General features: G+C 43.4%; 1 protein-coding gene and 1 long non-coding RNA gene across 2 annotated transcripts in view; one reads left to right on the top strand and one right to left on the bottom strand.

Annotated features, from left to right (window-relative positions):
- Window positions 1-19,968, top strand: part of HSPA4 (heat shock protein family A (Hsp70) member 4) — a 30,124-nt gene extending 10,156 nt beyond the window's left edge. Inside the window, exons 6-19 of the mRNA XM_081900795.1 lie at window positions 7,023-7,156; window positions 9,070-9,314; window positions 10,733-10,809; window positions 11,430-11,581; window positions 12,092-12,198; window positions 12,492-12,625; window positions 13,034-13,215; window positions 14,238-14,342; window positions 14,562-14,714; window positions 14,858-14,983; window positions 15,292-15,399; window positions 16,271-16,390; window positions 16,784-16,945; window positions 17,989-19,968. Coding sequence (XP_081756921.1) covers window positions 7,023-7,156; window positions 9,070-9,314; window positions 10,733-10,809; window positions 11,430-11,581; window positions 12,092-12,198; window positions 12,492-12,625; window positions 13,034-13,215; window positions 14,238-14,342; window positions 14,562-14,714; window positions 14,858-14,983; window positions 15,292-15,399; window positions 16,271-16,390; window positions 16,784-16,945; window positions 17,989-18,195 — 2,012 coding nt within the window. The 3' untranslated portion in view covers window positions 18,196-19,968. The remainder of the gene's footprint in view (window positions 1-7,022; window positions 7,157-9,069; window positions 9,315-10,732; window positions 10,810-11,429; window positions 11,582-12,091; window positions 12,199-12,491; window positions 12,626-13,033; window positions 13,216-14,237; window positions 14,343-14,561; window positions 14,715-14,857; window positions 14,984-15,291; window positions 15,400-16,270; window positions 16,391-16,783; window positions 16,946-17,988) is intronic.
- Window positions 19,642-21,916, bottom strand: LOC309364099. The gene is made up of 2 exons (XR_014165732.1): window positions 21,803-21,916; window positions 19,642-20,597 (listed from the first exon to the last, which is right to left on the bottom strand). It is a non-coding gene; the product is annotated as an uncharacterized lncRNA (long non-coding RNA).
- Between the last annotated feature and the right edge of the window lie 107 nt (window positions 21,917-22,023).

Here is a 22,023-nt window from a genome sequence, read left to right as displayed (position 1 = left end):
TGTATGTGAACTTGTTCTCTGGATGCCCCAGAAACATGTAAGATATGCTTAGATTAAAAGGTTTGAGGAAAACAAATGCTTCTGTTTTGTAGTTTTGTTTTGAACTTTGCAAAGCAATTAATATTAAGACTTGTTTGATAAAAATAAAGAAGCATCCAGAATCCCAAGGAAATCTTTATGGAAGCATCTAATGAGTTTATAGGGTAAGGATGGGGAACCTGTTTCCCTCCAGATGTTTCTGGACTACAACTCCCCATCATCCATGACCATTGACCATACTTGCTGGGGTTTATGGGAGTTATAGTACAACAGTATTTGGAGGGCCACAGGTTCTCCACCTCTGTTATACAGTATAGCATTTGTGCTTTGATAGCTTAGCTTTCTAATTTCTAATTTGCAGCCATATAAAGTTTTATTTAATTGTTGCAGCTACATAACTGGGAAAAATCATTGTCAGGGTTTCTGGGAGAGAGGAGGAGATGACAGAGGAGACGGAGAGCGAGTGGGAGGAGGGGCAGAAGGATGAGGAAGAAGATGACGGAATTCTGAGGGAATCCACGAGTCTGAGCAGCGAGTCAGAGGATTCTCAAAAGGGGGTTACCTTAATCAAGCAAAAGGGAGGAGAAGGGAGAAGCGGAGAGGAGCCCAGTGGAAGACAGACGCAGCAAGAGGCGTCTCAGCCGGAACGGAGTAAAGGGGGTGGAGTCGTCAGCCTCTCGGAGGGAGCAGGATTAGGAGAGAACAGAGAAAGGGGGTTGGAGCAAGGTGTTCAGCCGGAAAGGGTGGAGAGCAGAACAAGGGGTGGTGTAGCGGTCGAAAGAAAGGTCAGCAGCAACGTACGCGCGCCAAGTTCAAACGTAGAGGCGCGCGGAAGTGGAGAGAGCTCAGGGGAGGAGCCCGGCCCTAAAGCCAGAAGGAGGGGGGAAGAGGCGGCAGAGGATTCAGCCTCAGGCGAGTCACGGAGAGAGGGAACCCAGGGGGGCAGGAAGACCCTGCGGAAAAGAAAGGAGAGGAAGAGGTGGTCTAGAGCCAGGCTATTAAGTTGGTGTGGAAGAGGGGAGGAGTCAGAGGGGACTTCAGCGGTCTAACGCGACAGACGTACGGCCACGATGCTGAACTGTACGAGAAGCAGAAATCTTCAATAAACTTTTCCTGTAAATAAACTGCAACGGAGTGAGGTCTCTTGTGAGCTGGGACCCGTCCTGGGTGGCCGTGACAGTAAGTCCCCTCTCAGAAAGCAAAAAATTTTTTTTGCGAAGCTCACGAACGGGAGCAGCCATGAGCGCTGAGGAGCAGCTGGTTGCACTGCGGGATCAGGTTACCGCTCTCACATCGGCAGTCATTGCTTCGCAGAAGAAGAATGACGACTTGGAGAAGACGTGCCAGGATTTGCAGGCAAGGTGGGAACACGCGGACAGGGCGGGGGCCCCAGGTTCCAGAGCGGAGGGCATTGCGCTTGGACGGAGGGGGGGTGCCCTGGTTCCGCATTTTAATGGCAACTTGCAAGACTATCCCAATTTCAGAGCGGACGTCGTATATGCACTGCATTTACTCCGTCACGATTTTAAAGATGAGGAGGAGAAAGTGGGGTTCATTGTTTCGCACCTGCATGGGGAGGCCAGGGCTTGGCTACGCAATCTGTGGCGCGAAGATGGACCGGCCCGTCGCAATTCAACTGCGTTCATCAAAGCGATGGATTCTTGTTTTCAATCCTCTGTGGATGTGGACATTGCGCGCCGTCAAATGCACGGGCTGAGGCAGGGGAAAGCGACTGTGCGCCAATACCACTCTAAATTTTTTGCATTGCTCACCGCCTTAGATTGGCCAAAGGACAGTAAGCCGGTCAGAGATCTTTTTTGGGAGGGATTGAGCCCCCCCATCAAGGATGAGATCGCTAGGGGGGACAGACCCCAGACCCTAGAAGACGTGGTGCAACGGGCTTTAGCTATTGGAATTCGACATGAGGGACGTCCGTGGCACGAGGAGGACGGGCCCCAAGCGCGTGCGCAAGCGAGGACTCTCCCTTTTGTGCACAGGGATTTCAGCCGTGCGCACCCCTCGCCAATGGGGAAGGACAGCGAGGAGCCAATGGAGATTGGTGGTGCTAGGGCTCAGAAGCCATCCCAGAGCCCTGTCCCTGGTGCAGCCAAAGCGAAGCCTCCTAGAGGAACCAGGAAGTGTTACATCTGTGACAGTGCGCACCATATGGCGAAAGAGTGCCCCCAGAGGCTCCAGAAGCACACTGCAGCACTGGCAACTGTAACAGCAGAGGTGCAACCAGGGGAGCAGCTTCAGGGAAACGACAGTGCCTGGCTGGAAGCAGAGCTACTGGGGCTCAGCCAGGCGGATCTGTAGACAAGCCCCCAGCATCACTGCAGAGCGTGGACCCTTTGCCTCCCAGACCGGCAGTTCTGCTCACAGCAACACTCCAGTTGCCTGATGGGAGACTCCTCGAGGTTCCAATAACGATCGATTCGGGAAGCAACGCCGACTTCGTGGGACTGCAGTTCGTTAAGCAGCACAACATGGCGCTCCTGCCTGCAACGACGCCTCTAAACGTGGTCACGGTAGACGGCAGGAAGTTGCTGGGGGGGCAAGTGGTGCAGCAAACCCCTCCCATGATGATGCAGATTGGCAACCATCGAGAACTTATTAGTTTCAATGTCACCCACTTATCGGACACACCCATCGTGTTAGGCATGAGTTGGCTGGAGAGGCACAGTCCCGCGGTTGCGTGGTACCAGCGGCAGATCACCTTTTGTTCATCGTATTGTGCTCAGCATTGCTTTCAGACCGATCAGGGAGGAGAAGCCGAGCAGCAGTTGCATCTGGGTATGGTGCAAACAGTGCCTCACAAGTACCAGGACTTCTTGGAGGTTTTCTGTGAGAAGGAAGCTGACAAGTTGCCGCCTCACAGACCTTACGACTGCGCGATTGATTTAGTGCCAGGGGCGCAACTGCCTGCTGCCAAGCTGTACTCCATGTCGGAAGACGAGATGCAAGAGCTTCGGGAGTTCATAGACCATAACCTCAAGCGAGGTTTCATCCAGGAATCTAAAGCAGCGGGTGGCAGCCCTGTGTTCTTTGTGAAGAAGAAAAACACGCCCCAAAAAAGGCTTATAGTGGATTACAGGTTCATAAACAGCTTGACTAAGCCCAAAGCTTTCCCCATGCCCAAGATTGACGACCTTTTAGCGACCGTCAGGAGGGGCAAGATTTTCACCAAGCTGGACCTACGTGGAGCTTACAATCTCATCCGCATCCGGAAAGGAGATGAGTGGAAGACCGCCATGTTCACCCCTCTGGGCACATACGAATACAGAGTCATGCCTTTCGGTCTCCAAAATGGCAGCCACGTTTTTCAAGCATTTATGCACCACGTGCTAGCAGGTCTCCTCTACAAGAAGTGTGTCTGCTTTCTCGACGATATCCTGATTTTCTCGGAATCGCCGGAGGATCACGATAAGGACGTGAGGGAGGTCCTGCAGAGGCTGAAGGACCACAGGCTGTACGCCAAGTTGGAAAAATGCCAGTTTGATGTCAGAGAGGTTGATTTCCTTGGCTACAAGTTGTCCGACGAGGGACTGGCCATGGACAGGGCTAAGGTTCAAGCGCTGTTGGACTGGAAAAGCCCTCGAAATCGGAAAGAGGTCCAGAGGTTCATCGGCTTTGCCAATTTTTACCGCAAGTTTATTAAAGGTTTTGCGAACGCGACGGCGGCTATCACTGACACCCTCAGTTCCAAGAAGAAGAAGTTCGTCTGGACCGAACAAGCGGAGCGGTCCTTCCGGACGCTTAAAGGTCTTTTCGCCTCCGAAGAGCAGCTGCTCCACGTGAATCCCGGCAGACCCATGCGGGTAGAGACCGATGCGTCAGACAGAGCGGTTGGGGCCGTTCTTTTGCAAGAGGATTCACAAGGCAACTGGAGACCGGGTGCGTTCTACTCCCGGAAGCTCAGCAAGACGGAGCGCAATTATACCATATGGGACAGGGAGTTGTTGGCCATTCATGCAGCTTTCAAAGCGTGGCGACACTTCTTAATAGGAGCCAAGCACACGGTGCAAGTCCGCACGGATCACAAGAACTTAGAGTATTGGCGGACGGCTAAGTTACAGACCCAGCGACACATGCGCTGGGCGGAGTTCTTTGCGGATTTCGACTTCAAAATAGAATACATCCCAGGAGACTCCAATGTTATTGCAGACGCGCTGTCCCGAAAGCCGCAATACTTGGAGGAAGCAGCTCCAATCGCAGCAAAGCACATTTTCGCACCGCAGGCGTGGACGTGCGCTACCATCGCAGTCGACCTGGACGCGGTGCGACGCGCGTTGCAAAGGGATCAGTTTGCACAGTCCAAGATGGAGGAGCTACGCGGAGGGTCGCGAGACAACGATGAGTTCCAATTGCAAGATGGACTTTTGACTCGTAAGGGTGCCCTTTACGTGCCCACCGACGATCTTCGAGCCAAGGTTCTGCAACAATTGCATGACGCCCCTAGTGCAGGCCATTTCGGCAAAGAGAAGACGATGGAGTTGGTGGCTAGAGACTTTTGGTGGCCCCAGATGAGAGGAGAGGTGGCGGACTACGTCGCCAGGTGTGATATCTGCCAGAGGTCCAAACCAGTGCACCAGAAGCAGGCGGGATTGCTAGAACCGCTGGAGACACCGCAGCAACCGTGGGAGAGGGTAGCGTTGGACTTTGTTACGGACCTGCCCAGCTCCAGAGGTAAGACGGCGGTGTTAGTGGTGGTGGACTTGTTCACCAAGATGGCGCATTTCATCCCTTGTGCCAAGGTGGCGACGGCAGAACAGACCGCAAAGCTCTTCATCGATCACGTCTTCAGAGTGCATGGACTTCCGCAGTCCGTCTTGTCCGACAGGGGGCGCCAGTTTGTTTCCACTTTCTGGCGAAAGCTTCTGGGCATCTTGCACGTCAAAATCAACCTGACATCGGCGAGACATCCACAAACCAACGGTCAAGCGGAGAGGGTCAACGCGATCATGCAGCAGTACCTGCGGTGCTACGCCAACCAGCGACCTGCGGCGTGGGTGGACTATCTGCCGATGGCTGAATTCGCCTACAACAACACGAAACACGCATCCACCGGGGTGACGCCTTTCTTCGCGAACAATGGCCGTCATCCCAGAACCTTCCCGAGATTTGCGGCACCAGGAGGGGGGGGGCCTCAAGATGCCGACCAGTTTGCAGCGGAGTTGCAAGAGGTGCACGAGGAGCTGCGGAGACATTTGGAGCTGGCAAAACAGGCGTATAAGGTGCAGGCCGATAAGCACAGGAGGGCGGGAGAGGACATCCAGATTGGGGACTGGGTGTGGTTAGCAGCCCGCGCGATGCCGGCCAGGTCATTGGCCAAGAAGAAGTTAGGACACAGGCAGCTAGGGCCATATCAAGTTGAGGCTAAGATCAATCCGGTGGCTTTTCGTCTAGCCCTTCCGGAGGGTTCCAGGGTGCACCCGGTCTTTCATAGGTCGGTGCTCACTCCCTACAAAACCCCACACAGGTTTCAAGAGTCAGGAGCACTCCCAGAGCCACGTAGGAGGGCGCCTGAGGGGGGGGAATCGCCAAGACCAGAACCTCTTAACGAGGTCACAGAGATACTGGACTCGAGATGGGGGGAGGAGGGAGTTGAATATTTTCTAGCCAGGGAAGGCACTCCGGCCTCTGCCAATAGCTGGGTGCCGGGTTACGCGTTGGACGAACCCCTGTTGAAGGAGGAGTTCCATGCACTTTTTCCGCACAAGCCCATGCCCGAGGAGTATTTTGATGATTGGCTTTTCACGCCCACTTTGTCAGACAGCACGTTCGAGGGTTTCTCCTCACCCGAGGGCCATACGCCCGAAACAAGCCCGACCAGGGATCCGAGACTGGGGGGGGAGGAGACAGGCCCTTGTTGGTGGGTGGATCAGCCAAGGGAGGCATGGAGTCAGAGATGGATGGTAGGTCCTTGGCAGGCAGCGCCAGGAGAAGCAGTGATGGAGGAAGAGACTGTGATGTCTGTGGGTGGGGAACCCGAGTTCGAACACACATATACGGAGATGACAGAGGAGAACGTTGAAGTGGACAACTTGTATCCTGAACCGACCCCGGAAGAACCACGTTTTCCTCAACCTGCACCCGGCGAGCGGGAGGGGGGAAGGGGGGGCTTCGAGGGGGGGATGGATGTCAGGGTTTCTGGGAGAGAGGAGGAGATGACAGAGGAGACGGAGAGCGAGTGGGAGGAGGGGCAGAAGGATGAGGAAGAAGATGACGGAATTCTGAGGGAATCCACGAGTCTGAGCAGCGAGTCAGAGGATTCTCAAAAGGGGGTTACCTTAATCAAGCAAAAGGGAGGAGAAGGGAGAAGCGGAGAGGAGCCCAGTGGAAGACAGACGCAGCAAGAGGCGTCTCAGCCGGAACGGAGTAAAGGGGGTGGAGTCGTCAGCCTCTCGGAGGGAGCAGGATTAGGAGAGAACAGAGAAAGGGGGTTGGAGCAAGGTGTTCAGCCGGAAAGGGTGGAGAGCAGAACAAGGGGTGGTGTAGCGGTCGAAAGAAAGGTCAGCAGCAACGTACGCGCGCCAAGTTCAAACGTAGAGGCGCGCGGAAGTGGAGAGAGCTCAGGGGAGGAGCCCGGCCCTAAAGCCAGAAGGAGGGGGGAAGAGGCGGCAGAGGATTCAGCCTCAGGCGAGTCACGGAGAGAGGGAACCCAGGGGGGCAGGAAGACCCTGCGGAAAAGAAAGGAGAGGAAGAGGTGGTCTAGAGCCAGGCTATTAAGTTGGTGTGGAAGAGGGGAGGAGTCAGAGGGGACTTCAGCGGTCTAACGCGACAGACGTACGGCCACGATGCTGAACTGTACGAGAAGCAGAAATCTTCAATAAACTTTTCCTGTAAATAAACTGCAACGGAGTGAGGTCTCTTGTGAGCTGGGACCCGTCCTGGGTGGCCGTGACAATCATTTTGTTTAAAAATAATGTATCTAGCTAGGAATTGAAATGTATTTCACTCATAGTGAACTGAATTCTCCCTAGTTGCTCTGGCATATGGGATCTATAAACAAGATCTGCCTTCATTAGAAGAGAAGCCAAGAAACGTCGTGTTTGTTGACATAGGCCATTCAGCATATCAAGTTTCAGTATGTGCATTCAACAAGGGAAAATTAAAGGTAAGTAAAGCTATGCACTTATTTTAATAATGGAATATATTGATTTTCTGGTATACAAAATGTTAGAGTCAAGAAGCATTGCTATGTCAAGATAACAAACTGGGTCATTAAATACATGTAATGTTCTAGTAGTTGCTGCTCTGTCTTCACTTCTGCAAAAGAACACAAAAGTGTGATGGATCAGGCCAGTATTCCATCTAGTCCAGTATCTTTTTCTCATAGTGGACACACATAGTGAAGCACAACAGCACTTTCCCCTCCTGCAGTTCCCAACAACTGGTATTCAGAAACATATGGTCTCCAGCAGTGGCATGTATTCTGCTTAAAAGAAAACTCATGAAAGGTGTTAGTTTTTTTGTGGGGTTTTTTGGTAGATAATGCATTCCCCACAGATGAAGTCAGTCCAGTTTTTTCACAGTGCCTCTTATGGTATCTCATCTTTCTTGTAAAGATGTCTGGATTGACTCCAGTGTCAGAAATGCACTGTTCCCACAGGCAGTCATAAAGTACTCCTGCTTCATTGCCTTGTCAGAACAACTCAGTAGCGGTTCATATATAGAAGGCTATATATTCCTTCAGGGGTTCACCCATAAAAAATAACAGCTGATTGGATGCCTAACTTCTGTGCCTTCAGTGACTCACACATTTAGTTTAGCTATCATTTCAAAGAATGTTGGTTTTGAAAGGTCTCTGAGTCTGGGTGAAACTTGGATGCCTTCCCTGAAGAGGTTCTATGAAATAATGGTTGCCACATTAAATGTATGAATGGCAACTTTGAGTTGTATGCAGTGAAGCCATCACTCTTGAACAAGGGCTTCCACTTGCACAGTGAAACTTCTCCATCGCTTCTCTTCCCTGTGCCCTCAAAATCTGTTCTGGGGGTTCCCCCAACTAACTGAAGCAGATTTGGTGGGGGAAGGAGAGGGAGGGGAAATTCCATTGTGCAATTGGAAGTCCTTGTGTGAGTGGGTTGACTTGGCTGAATATGACTTTGTGGTTGGCCAGGTTGCATGCTGACACAGACGACATGGAAGTGGATAGGCTGGTGTAAAGCTTTCCACATGCTGGTAATTTTCTCTCACACCTGAGCGTCGTGTTAGTGGTCTGTAGATAGTAGGGATGTTGTATAACTCTGTACAACGTTCTGTGTTACAATAAATAATAACAATGTGATAGTTTGTAAACCAGGCACTGATTTGAGTGAAATGCCAGTTTGAGCTAATCGAATCATTAGTGATTTAGAATATTGAAAAGGTTTTCTATTGGGAATAGTACCAGGAAGCCTAAAGGAAGAAGACAAGACCTTATATTCATATGCAACAGTAGCCGCAAGGCTATTGATTGCAAAAAACTGGAAAAGTGGTATTGTACTGACAAAAATAGAGTGGCTTGCCAAATTATTGGAGTACTACAATATATCCAAAACAATGGGAGAAATTGGAAGGATCTCAAAAGAGAAGATAGATAGGGACTGGAAGGTGTTTTTAAAAGATACTTGCAAAACCATATCGAAAAATCGGAACTCCTATTAGAATAAACAAGTTCCGTTTCAAACACTGAAATACTGAAGAAGATGGATAACAATGTGTAATAGAAAAAGAAATATGAAATTAGGCTGAAGGTGTGTGAAAGAAAGTAATAGAAGTGGAAAGAAATTGCAATTGAGTAGATTGGAAGTCTAACACAAAGGTGGGGTGAGGGGTGGTGGATGGTGATGGGAAGAGGAATTATTTGTGGGATTGAGTGTAAGTATGTTTGAACACTTTTAAGGATTGTATGAAATGTATGTTTGTATGCTTGTATATCTGTAATATATGTGGATTAATGATGAACTATTTTAACAATAAAATTTAAAAAAAATATTGAAAAGTAATCTTATTTAACTGAGATACTTTATGCCTTCTCTTGTAAAGGTTCTTGCAACAGCATTTGACACCGTACTTGGTGGCAGGAAATTTGATGAAGTATTAGTAAATTATTTTTGTGAAGAATTTGGGAAGAAATATAAACTAGACATAAAGTCCAAAATTCGTCCACTGTTGAGATTATCTCAGGAATGTGAGAAACTGAAGAAGTTGATGAGTGCAAATGCTTCTGATCTGCCACTGAACATAGAATGCTTCATGAATGATATTGATGTCTCGGGAACTATGAACAGGTAACTTATTTTAATTCAGTGTATTCATTTTTTAATCATATGAATTCTGAATGTCTTTCATAGCTAAACCAATAAAATTGCTACTAGCCAGATGGGTATAAATAAATTATTAGTATTTATTTATTTATTTATTTACATATAGCAAGATGTGACCCCCCCCCCCGTCCCAACAGTGTACTTGGGGATATCACTAATTCAGTGCTTAGATTACCTAAAACAATAGAAACTCATTCCATATTATAGATTTAAGATAATAGAAAGAGGAATGTTTGCCACAACCTGTTTTCATCATGGTCAAATATGTTGGATGCAACTCTCTAACCCTTTACTAGAACTCAAAATAATAATAATATTAATAGTAATAATCTCAAAAGAGGAGGCGGTTGCTGAATGCAGACTTAGATAGCATTTCCCCCCAAGAATAACAAAATTTAAAATTCACTAACAAGTGCAAATATGAAAGAAAATCTGCGTAAAACGAGCTTAACACCACAAAAATTTCTGTAAAGCATATGCTGGGTGTGAGGATAAATGTTAAAGGTGTCGATCACCAAAGGGAGATATGAACCACATTTTGTGGTTATGGCCAGTGATAGACACTTTTGGGGGAAGGAACTGATGAATCTCACACATGACCCTTGATATACACTTGGATCTTTTGACAATTTTCTTCCATTATTTAGGTGATAAACTTAAGCAGAAGAGTTAGTTTGGAGCTAAATGATTAATTAGTATAAATTGATTTATGGTGTGTGTGTGTGTGTGTGTGTGTGTATATATATGTGTGTGTGTGTGTGTGTGAGAGAGAGAGAGAGAGAGAGAATGAGAATATTACCGGTATATATTTGTAGTGTTACAATTTAGTAGAATCCTGTACAATAAAAATAAATATAGGATAATATCCAATGCTGGTAATAGTAAGAAAAGAGTGTTATTGGAATCAGTAGATTTAAATATAAGATAATTGATTTCAGTAAGTGGGTGTACTTGAATATGACATCCCATACTGTCCCAAATATAAGCCACACTTTCCCCCCAAATTCTGACCATGAGAAGTTAAAGTGCAGCTTATATTTGCAACCTTGCGGTATGCAACCAGGAGCGTGACTCTCCCCCCCCCCCCATGCAGCCAGGAGCAGTGAGGAAGGGATATTTGGTTTTTATATTTGGTTTTTTTCTTTTCTCCCCTCCAATTTTAAAGGTGCAGCTCATATTTGGGCCAGTACGGTAATCAATCACCAATAATTGTAAAATTCTTAACATTGCTGCTACTTCTAAATACACGTGGTGTCTGTACCCCTTGTAAGTGCAACTTCGTAAATTTTGGAGAGGCAGGATTTAAGAGGCTGCAGGAAACAACTCTGTTTTATTTTCTGCTTTGTTTTAAAGTATATTTTCATATTTTAACTCATCCATAGGAGCAAATTCTTAGAGATGTGTGATGACCTCTTGGCTAGAGTTGAACCACCACTTCGCAGTGTTTTGGAGCAAGCTAGTAAGTGCCACTTTAGCTCAAAGATTAAAATAAACAGGAGAAGATTACACAGAGTAGTATAATATATGGATGATTGGTACATTGAGTATTCTATAATAAAAGCAGTAATCTTTGTTTTAGGTGTCTTGTTAGCTTTTTACTAGGCTGCCTTTGTATCCTCAAGGTAACGTTGTGGTTAACTCATTTTAGAAAACTAATAATACATCTATTAAGTAATTTTTTTGTTTATAAGATTATTTTAGGTTAGAACAAGAGTTAAACTTAATATAGACGAATTGTTCTTCCTCTGAACTGTTGGAACAATAACTATCTTAGCCATGAAGATGCTTTAATTAGCCATGAAGTCCACTTTCATTGGCAACTGCTACCCAGTTTACAGTATATGAACAGAGACCTTCTTGGTGCTAATGAGTGGGTCCAGCTGGGATGTTTCAGAGGTGTTCATCTTCCACTAGGGAACCTATTTTCTTTGGAGAGACAGTAAAGTTAACTTGATTTGTGTGTATCAAGTATAGCTGCAATTCCAAAATGCACTTGTAATTCACATTTCATCTGGTCAGATTCTTCCAGCTCAAATGAGTTCAGACTTTGAATGTCTCAAGTGTCTTTTCTCCTTACAGAGTTAAAGAAGGAGGATATCTATGCAGTAGAAATAGTAGGAGGGTCTACAAGGATACCTGCTATAAAAGAGCGTGTCAGTAAATTTTTTGGTAAAGAGGTCAGTACAACTCTGAATGCTGATGAAGCTGTCACCCGAGGCGCTGCCCTGCAGGTAAGAGCCACTGTTGGAATATTGTAGACCTTTATCCTAGTTTCTTGAATGTTGAGACCTCTGGGTATAGGGCAGCATATAAATAATAGTAGTAATAATAATAATGTTGGAAAAAATATTACACATTTAATTGAAAGGCAATACATTATTTTCTACCTCATCAAGTGTGTTGTGTGTGTGGTTTGTTTTTAAAGGATGTGCTGCTCAGGACACTCTACATGCTTTTTTTTTGCAGCTGAAATCAGGCAACTTTTTTGGTTTTTCTAAAAATCCAATGTATCTTAATAGTTAGACTAAGTTTTTGGGAATGCAATACAAATAGAATCTACTTGAAAGTTATTTTGAAATCCTAGCTTAAAGAGGTCTACTGAACCACAATAGCAGATAGACATTGTCAAATCAAATTATATGGGGGGGGGGGCGGTTAAGAAACCATCAGTGCTTTTATATTACAGCTGACCTGTACTTTAATATTGCACAACTTATTTTAATGTTTTTTCCCCTTTTCAGTGTGCTATTCTATCCCCAGCTTTTAAAGTGAGAGAGTTTTCTATCACAGATTTAGTGCCATATCCTATTTCTTTGAAATGGAATTCCCCAGCAGAAGAAGGATTAAGGTAAATATTTAACACTTTAAAGTGCTTCTGAAGGACTAGCTACTGCTGAGTCATACCTAATTCTATACTATTTTATGTAGATGTGCATATGGAATATTTGAATACAAAAACTTCAATCTCAGTTGTTTGGCTTGCAATAAATTTATTATAAATTGCTATAATTGTTGTAGGATATAACACATACATTTTCTGGGTCCACTAAACATAGCTGCTCCTGTCTGAAATGGCAGGGTAGCATGTTCTTAAATAGATTATATAAAGATGTACACTCAAAATAACCTCCCTTCCTACAGTGATTGTGAAGTCTTCCCAAAGAATCATGCTGCACCATTTTCCAAGGTCTTGACATTCTACAGAAAAGAACCTTTCACGCTGGAAGCTTACTATAGTTGTCCTAAGGAATTGCCTTACCCAAATCCTGCCATAGGTATGTATGCATAAGAAAGTAATTTTGACTTTGTAATATAACTGGAGTGAGAACCTAATTGCCAGTTTCCTTCTAATTCTGTTGGTGAGATTCTTTTAATATTGCTGCAGCTTCCAATGTGCTTAGGATTTGAATGTGTAAAAACGGGGAACTAATGTAAATATTAATTTGGTGTATAGATTCCTACTAAATGAAAAGGCAAAAGCTATGTAAAGATGAGTTTTGGAACCAGTTTTGTACTCTGTTGGGGATGGGTAGGTGTTGAGTGCATGCCAAAATCAAGCTTCTCACTCAAATCACAAAATGTTTTGCTACTATTAAAATAGAACCAAATGCTTGCTGTTAAGAACCACCTTAAAATGACTGAATTTACTTTTAATAAAGCTACTGTCTTATTTTCCTGTTTAGCTCAATTTTTAGTTCAGAAGGTAATTCCCCAAAAAGATGGAACCAGTTCAAAAGTTAAAGTTAAAGTCCGAGTAAACATCCATGGCATTTTCAGTGTTTCAAGTGCATCACTTGTAGAAGTTCATAAATCTGAAGAAAGTGAAGAGCCTATGGAAACAGATCAGCATGCAAAAGAGGAAGAGGTAACTTCTATTAATTGTCATATGCCCTTGTTAGCCTAGCTTTTAGCAGTACAGTCATACCTTCGCTTACGTATCCCTCCGCTTACATAAACTTTGGGATATGTAAGCGGCAAACCCGGGTTTTTGCCGCATGCGCAGAAGCAGTCCCTCCGGTTGCAGAAACCTCGGGATCCAACCAGAGCTCCAGAATGGATCCTGTCTGCAACCGGCGGTACCACTGTATCTTACCACTGATACAGGTTGTCCAGAATAATGAACTTCGCAAACACAGGATTTGAAACATTCCTTTAACAAGGAATGCTGAAGTTGCTGACAATGAACTTTGACTGCATCTTCACATGTTCACTGAAATAGACTATGCAGCTGTCCCAACAACATAAATACATTTAGGTAAATATATAGGAAACTAGAATGTACCCACAGGGATGAGGAACCTGTGGCCCTCCAGATGCTGCTGGACTGCAGCTCTAATCATCTCTGACCATTGGCGCTGATGGGAATTGGAGTCCAGTAAAGGCCCATGTTATCCCCATCCCTGATGTACATTTTTTTTTAAAAAAAACACCTCAAGTTACTTGTAAATAGAAAACAAGCTTTTGAACCTTTTAAGCTAAGCAACAATCTGGATTTCTATAGCCATAGCCTCCTCTTTGGCGTGTCTCGCTTCCTCCAGCTCCAATAGTCTTTAAAAGCCAGAAGAACATATGTTATTGTCAAACGTATTGTGCTCTTGCTGATCATTACTGTTAGGGGTATGTGCTGCCTCTGAGCTTTAAAGTGCTTAGAGAATTTGCTGAGAGAGGACTTTGACAAGTGAGAGGGCCTTTGCAGTATGAGACATGAGTTCCTTCTTTTGCTCTGAAAATGAGAGCTGCCTACTTTTCCGCCTTCCTTTAGTAGTGGAAGTTTAGAAAGAAACACACTACAAGGACATGAAAGAAATTCAAGTGACTTTCTATCAGTCACATTTAGTAAGATCTGTTTCCTTGATCTATATTCAAAGCTTTATTCACTAATTTCAGAAGATGCAAGTAGACCAGGAAGAACAACAGAAGGAGCAACAGAAGACTGAGGAACACCAGCAACAAGCACAAGCTGAAAACAAGACTGAGGCTGAAGAAATGGAGGTAAAAATTGTGTGTTAAACTAAAATGTGTTGACTAATAGGACACAAGTAGCCAGTGGGACTTGAATAACAGTGATTTGTTTTAGTGTTGAGTTCTTAGTGAGAATGCTGGTTCCCAACATAGAAAAGCTTCAATAAAAAGAACTTGAAACAAATGTCCAGAAGCCACAATTGATTAGTCACAGTTTCTTTTTCTGTTTTGAATTCTGTTTTAATGCAGACAACTCAAACTGGATCAAAAGAGAAGAAAACAGATCAACCTCCTCAGGCTAAAAAAGCTAAAGTAAAGACTACGACTGTTGACCTTCCTATTGAGAATCAGTTGGTGTGGCAGATAGGAAAGGATATGTTGAACTTATTTATTGAGAATGAGGTAAGCAATAATGTCAGTGGAGAAAAGTTTTTTACAAATTACTAGTGGTTGATGCTGAGGTGAGGGGATCATGTAATAAATCACACAGGCACAAAGTAATCTTATTTTAATTGAAACGAAAATAATAAATATGTTTCTGATAGGGCAAAATGATCATGCAAGATAAACTGGAGAAGGAACGGAATGACGCCAAGAATGCTGTAGAGGAATACGTTTATGAAATGAGAGACAAACTCTGTGGCGTGTATGAGAAATTTGTTAGTGAAGAGGTAAGTGCTTCTAAAAACAAGTGCTATGAATGTTAGGATCTGACCTGTTCATCCAGTATCAGCATTGGAGGCTTACATAGTCTACTTTCTCTTATAAATCATTGATGGGCAACCTCTGCCATATTGGCTTAGTTTTCCCCAGCATAGGACCTAATTTGGCCTATGAGGTGGTTCCACCAAGTTATGCCTACCTGCTGCATACAGGATGTCATGTGAGCTGAAGGTTCATGTCACTTTAGTTAATCTGAAATGCATTGTTCGTTTAAAAAAAGAACCCACAATTTGCATTATTTATATTTTTTTCCTAGGATCGTAATAGTTTCACTCTCAAGTTGGAAGACACAGAAAACTGGCTATATGAAGAGGGCGAAGACCAGTCAAAACAGGTTTACATTGATAAATTGACAGAATTGAAAGTAAGTGGGACTTCAAAAACTGTCAAACTTGACTTAGCTGAAACCTGACACACAAGGATCTATCTGCAATACATGAATGTTGCTTGTGCATTGTAATTACCGTGGGAAAACATTCTGGCGGCTGGGGTGGAGAGTGAACTAGCTGTGCTAGGATTATACAGGCTCATCCAGGTTGGTCAGATTGTATACAGCATCCCTCCCAACATTTTAGGAGGGCAGTTCAGGGTACCCCTTCCTCGCCTGCTCCCACCCCACCTACCTTTCTCCAGTCGTCCTCTGCAGCACCCATCCTGTGCCATGTTGGCAGAAGCAGTGCAGGCCTGGCCGACCTTCCGGCAGGCCACACCCAGCCTGCACTGCATCTCTTGATACAATGCAGATCCAAGCACCCATCTTGGGATTGGGAACAGAAGCCAGGGTGGCTTCTGCCAATCCGTCATGTGCCAAATAAATCGGGACACTTGAGGGGTCTGATACAGTAAACCTGCAACTTACACACATTTAACTTGTGTGCATTCAGCTTTGTGTGCATGGTGAAAGACACAAGGTTGGATTCAGTGAGTGGAGTTCTGGGGAAAATGACATTAGCAATCCCACCCACAATTGAACCCAGTGTGTTTTGTCTAAATGTTAACTTTAACATGTAAATTATACACTTGTAAAGCAATCACAACATCTTGAATCACCAGCTTTCCTTACAAGATATTATATTTAGAGGGTTTTTTCTATGTTGCTACTACAGTTCTCTGCAGGCAAGACATAAGCTGCTTTTAAAATTAATATGCTGTGTCTGTCTTCAGTCCAAGTGTAACTCATCTTACAAGTGTGGTTCAGATCAATAACTGTCTTGGTAAACTTCTCTTCAATTCAGGCTGTGGGACAGCCTATTCAGGTACGATTTCAAGAATCTGAAGAAAGACCAAAAGCCTTTGAAGAACTTGGAAAACAAATCCAACTCTACATGAAAGCTGTTCTTGCTTTTAAAGCAAAGGTATCTTTATCTTTTATATGACAAGTTAGTATATCAAAATTGTCTTAAATAATTTCAGTAGTAAACTTTAAGGCAGAAATCCTTTTTCCTTTTCTGGGCCTTATAGGATACATTTTCAGGTGATGGCAGCTATGCTTGGAAATTGTAGTCTCTTTCCATAGCAAACAAGCAGATTTTACTGCTTATTCTCCCTCTTAACTTGATATGTTTTAATCAGTACAGCATGACAATAGTGCTCTTCTGTTAAGTTTGTTTGTTTAGTAGACCACCGGGCTTCATTAATTCAGATTATTTTGTCAGACTGAGGCTAAAGTTTTATTATGATTTACCAAAAGGAAGAAGTGTAGAATAGCATTACTCTACAAAGTCACATTTCACTACTTAAAATTTTAGGATGAACAGTACGACCACTTAGATCCTGCAGAAGTGGCCAAAGTGGAGAAGAGTGCAAATGATGCAATGGAATGGATGAACAACAAACTCAATCTTCAGAACAAGCGAAGCCTGTCTTTGGACCCTGTTATCACAGCTAAGGAAATTGAAGCAAAAACAAAAGTAAGTAATAATTTTGAAACTGCAGGGGAATGATGAAGTTAAGAACCTAGGAGCTGCTGCCTTATATGAAATCAGATCATTGTTCCCGTTTAGCTCAGAACTGTCTGTACACAGATTCTCTCAAGCATTTTGGACAGCAGTATTTCCCAACTTTACCTGGAGAAGCTGGGGCATTTGATATGCAAAGCAGGTTTTTTACCACTGAGCTACAGTCACTCCCCATAAATTGAGTTAAACTAGTGTTTTAAAGTGCCTTTAATTAGTATATTGATATTATAGAATTTTCTACAACTGAGAGAATTGCAGAAGTTATTGTACATTCTGATTCAGTTGGTCCATTCACATATATTTTCCAACTGTTTTCTTAACCTTACGTTATGGTTTATTTATTGACCACTTTTTGTCTCAAAGGCCTCCAAAGCGGTGAACAATGTATTAATTCATATTCTGCCCACTGCAAACATACAGCTGCTCCAGCTTCTCACCTAGTAGCAAGCCAACACACAACTATGTTATTATTTAATGAATTAATAAACTGCTTCAGAGCATGAAGTCATTAAAGTAGGGTAGAAGATAAAAATGGAATAAAGCACAAAACCACAAGCTCCTAAAAGCAATAAAAAGTATAACGATCTAAAAACAATAAAATTATCTCTGCAGACATACAATTAATAATCTGTAAAAGAAACCACTCACTCACATGGCTCCCTCACACTTCTCCCACCCCAAAGGAGGCACCCAAAGCTGGTGGTGACCCGCTGCCAATTGTGACCTCCAAAAACTAGGTTTCCCTGCCTTCCGGCTCCCCACCCCAAAATGTATTGCTATGGAAATTTGTTAGGTGTCACCGGCAGTTTGCTGGCAAAACCTTCCAGCCACTTCTGGCTGTTTTTCTCCAGGTACTGTAGAAACAGGCTAGGGAAGCTAATGTTGGTATCTAGCTGCCAGCCATGGTCCTGCTACTGCTACATTTTGGAGAGCAACCTTAACATAACTTTACTTAATTTCCTGGTGTGTGCTGTGTTCTGGTTCTTTCATTTTAGGAACTGATCAGTATGTGTAATCCTATAATCAACAAACCTAAACCCAAGGTGGAACTTCCAAAAGAGGATCAAAAGCCAGCAGAACAGAATGGTCCAGTAGAAGGCCAGGGGGATGGCTTCGGAGCGTCTCAGACTACAGAACAGAGTACTGATTCAACAGCCCAAACAACTACAGAAAAGAAACTTCCTGAAATGGACATTGATTGAATCCCAGTTCCTTGTTTATATTAGAAACTACAATAAAGCTTTAAGTTTGTCAACTTTATTATGTTCTGAGTATAAACGGGGAGCCAAGTGAGAGCTGCAGCTTCTCACACTAACTCTTTTTAGATCAGATTGGTCAGTATAAAGCATCTTGACTCTTGGGTAGCTTAATTATTCAGATAGGTTCTTTCTTTTGCCATGTCTTTAAAAGCCCACCAGTAACCACTTAGATTTGCAAAAACAGTCACAGGTGATCATTTTAAAAGCGTGAGGATAACAGGAAGATAATTTTGTTCTAATCTGCCACTAGGTTTCTATTGTGAATTGCAGCAGCTGCATTTATAAGTATTGATAGACAAGTTCCAGGAGTGTTTGCAGTTCTGGTTTTATTGCACAAGAGTAATATAGCAAAATACAAGTTTTTGATCTGTCTACAATTACAGAGGCAATAATGGCATGTTTCCTAGCTGGAAGTATAATTCATTTCACCTTGTGCCATTGATAAGTTATGTGAGATATATGGCGCCATGGATCAGATTACATGTTTGTGCTAAATTCAAAGAATTGAAAAGGCTGGAGTGTTTTTTCCAGTTCATGTCCGCACTCCATTATTGTTGTCCTGGGCATTGTATCAGATTGTTTATCTGATACGCAGAGTAGCAAATATATACCTAAACCTGCTATTAGATATGCAAAAATGTATACTCATGGTAAAGTCGCCCCAGCTATATGAAATGCTGTATAAATTTCTGTCTCTAGTTGAAGTAGTTGCTTATGCGGGGGGGAAGAGGATACTGCTTGCTGTCCACACTTCTGGATAATTCTGATTGTTAACCCTGAAGAGGATATTTGCTTCCTTCATTTTGGAAGTGCTTAGCTTTATCTTCTGGGCAAAACAAGAAGTCTGACAGTTTCTCTCATGTGCTCCTCTACACTTTGGCTGTTTTGCTTCTAGTGTTGATAATTGTCATATAAACTTGTATGTGTTGAAATAGGAATGGATACATCCATACACATTGCAAGAAATAAATGCACTGGATGGTACTGGATTTTTTAAACCCATTTATTGGTGAAAGACACAGGTTGGATTCAGCAATCTGTCAACAAAAGGGGGTGAGCAGAAGCCCACTTTTCTGTTCCCCTGAAGTTCGGAGAATCCTGATAAGTGGTGTAGGGGGTATTGCAGAAAAGTGAACAGGTGCAGGGTCCTTTGGTCCTCTAGGAGGGGGAGATAATTTTGGTAAGCTGTAGGGACTGGCAACAGGAGGCAGGGGAAGAAATGTCAGCTTCTGCTTGCCTCCCTCTATTGCCAAATCTCTTTTTTTTAATCTCAAGAAATCTATGAGTTGAGTCCAGTCTTTTTGCAAATAGCTTCTTGTAAAGCAAGAAAACACTACCACACAACTGAGGTGGATTGTTTTAAGAAAGTAACGTTCTTTCATCAGTTAAGTCATACCTTAAAATCACACATGGATCAAACAATCGGTTCCGTTAGTTTAGACTAAACTGATACTCTGCTACAGCAAAGTATGGTGTGCTAGTATCAGAGTGGTTCTTTAACATGCAGAAGTCCATTTTTTACCTCTGGAAATATCCAACGTTTAGTTAAAACAAAAATCATTGATTATGGGCTTAGAGAAGACTCCAGAGATCACCTTGAGTCTAAATGACAACTCAGAATATTATTGCTGTTTTTTTCTACCTGTTCATCAACTGCTGCCTGTAAAATTGACTGGGCAACCCTTCTACTGAAATAAAAGATTTAGGTCTATGATGCCCCATTGTTTTGTCAGCTTTTATTTCATTAGGGGGCGGGGAATAGTGCAAGTTTCCTTAAATCTGAAAAAAAACCCATTTGCTTTTCACTGTGCATGAAACGATGAAATCAGTACTGCTGTACAACTATACAAATATTTAATCTTGCCATATTTATGTATGGGCTTGTATGTAATGTTACGAGCTAAATAGGGTGTGTTCTTCCCAAGTGTTCCAGAAATTTGGAAAGGGTGAGAGAGGTAGAACCAAACTGGAATGAAGGGGAATATTTAATGTTGGAAAAGACAACATACGCAAGGGAAGAAAAAAGTGGGAGTATAAACATACAAGGTGCTGGTAAAAGGAATGGGAAGTCATGGGGAAATAGCTGCTATACAAGGTTGCAGCAATAGAATAAAGAATCTTAAGGTGTAAAGGTTTGCTTAGGAACAGTATGCTGCTTTCAGCATGTTGTTTAAGAAGGCAAAAGGAGCAAAAAAGGGGGGTTCCTCTTTATTTAAGAAATGTTTTTAGGTGCAGGGTTAACATTTTTTCTCCGTGATCCAGTAAAATTCTGGTGGTGAGAATCCTGAGGTCACAAGGTTTACAGTAATCCAATGGCAAAAGTTTCCTGCAGTCAGCTGCTTCTCCTATGGAGAAATAGTACAAACTGAAATTACATCTATTTTCACAGATCCTTTTGCAATGAAGTCCAATTCATTATTTCCACCTTTTCAGTAGTATTCATTACAACTACTGTATGCATCTGGTGTTTTGATACCCTTATAATCATCTGTGGAGAAAAATGTTAATCTTGAACAACAATGAAAACTACGATGCAGTTGTATCCTGCACTAGGTAACCTGACCAATATTATATGTCCCATTTTGCAGAGAGAAGCAGGACAGCTGTGTGAATGTTGCACCATGTTTTATACTAACTAGCCTTCTAAAGATGTGTGTGCGTTGAGGTTGATACATGCCTAATGCTCTGAGTACACCTATTACATTATAAGCAGACTATTCCCACTGAAATTAATAGACCTGTTAGTCATGTCCATTAATATCATTGAATATTCTCTGAGTAAGGCTAATAGACAGAAGCCACTGAAATCAGTGGACCATTTCAATAGATCTATAATATCAGCATATCTTTCCAGGGACTGTCTCAGAATTATAGAAGCTGTCTCTGTTTCTGATGTGATCCCAGAATGTCGGTGTTTTCCTTTTTCCTCCTTCATATATTGGGAGAACAATTAAAAGTGTGTAGGTGCAAAACTAGGTCCTGTTTATCCTGAAAATAAAATCCCTGTGCCAAATTAAATAAATTGTGAAGCTGGCATACAAAGCCTTCCTATAATTTTGAGGGAAAGGTTACCAATCCACTTTAAATTCTTTAATTGCAATGCTTCAGCAGCCAGCCATTTCTCTGGAAACACACGGAGTGTTTATTCCTTTACTGTAATTGGAGTCTTACACTGTCTTTACTCAGAAATAAGTGCCACTGTTTTCAATGGAGCTTATTCACAGGTAACTGGGTCAAGACCAGGTAGCCTTACACTGCACTCTGAAGCATTTTTACTTAGAACTAAGTCACACTAAATTCAACTGGATTTACTTTCTGGCCAGTCTCACAACACCCCTGTGAGGTAGGTGAGGCAGAGCCACCAATGTCAATGTGCATATGACGTCTTATGTGTGCAGGCGATCAAACGCACGAGAAGCTTCCTGATGGAGAATAGGATGTCCCTATTTTCATCAGAGAAATGTTGGGAGGGTATGTGGTATCGCCCTGAGATTAATAACAGTGTAGACTGCAATGCTAACCCCACTTGCTAGCAGGGTGTAAGCCGTACCGAATTCAAAGGGAACGACTTAAGCACCACTTAAAGGTGCTTACGATGCCACGATCGCACCTTTCAGGAAACTCTCGCCTATTCAACTGTTTTGTTGGCGAAACGCAACGTCACAGACCCGGATCTCCATGTCGCGCTGTAATCACACACTGCTGCCAAGATGCAGCAGAGTCAAACTACACACCCAAAAAGATACACAGGTTATTTACAAGTTAAACAGA

The sequence above is a fragment of the Podarcis melisellensis genome, assembly GCF_964234715.1.
Source record: "Podarcis melisellensis genome assembly, chromosome: 2".
Classification (NCBI taxonomy): Eukaryota; Metazoa; Chordata; class Lepidosauria; order Squamata; family Lacertidae; genus Podarcis; species Podarcis melisellensis.
This window is presented reverse-complemented; position numbering and strand designations above follow the sequence as displayed.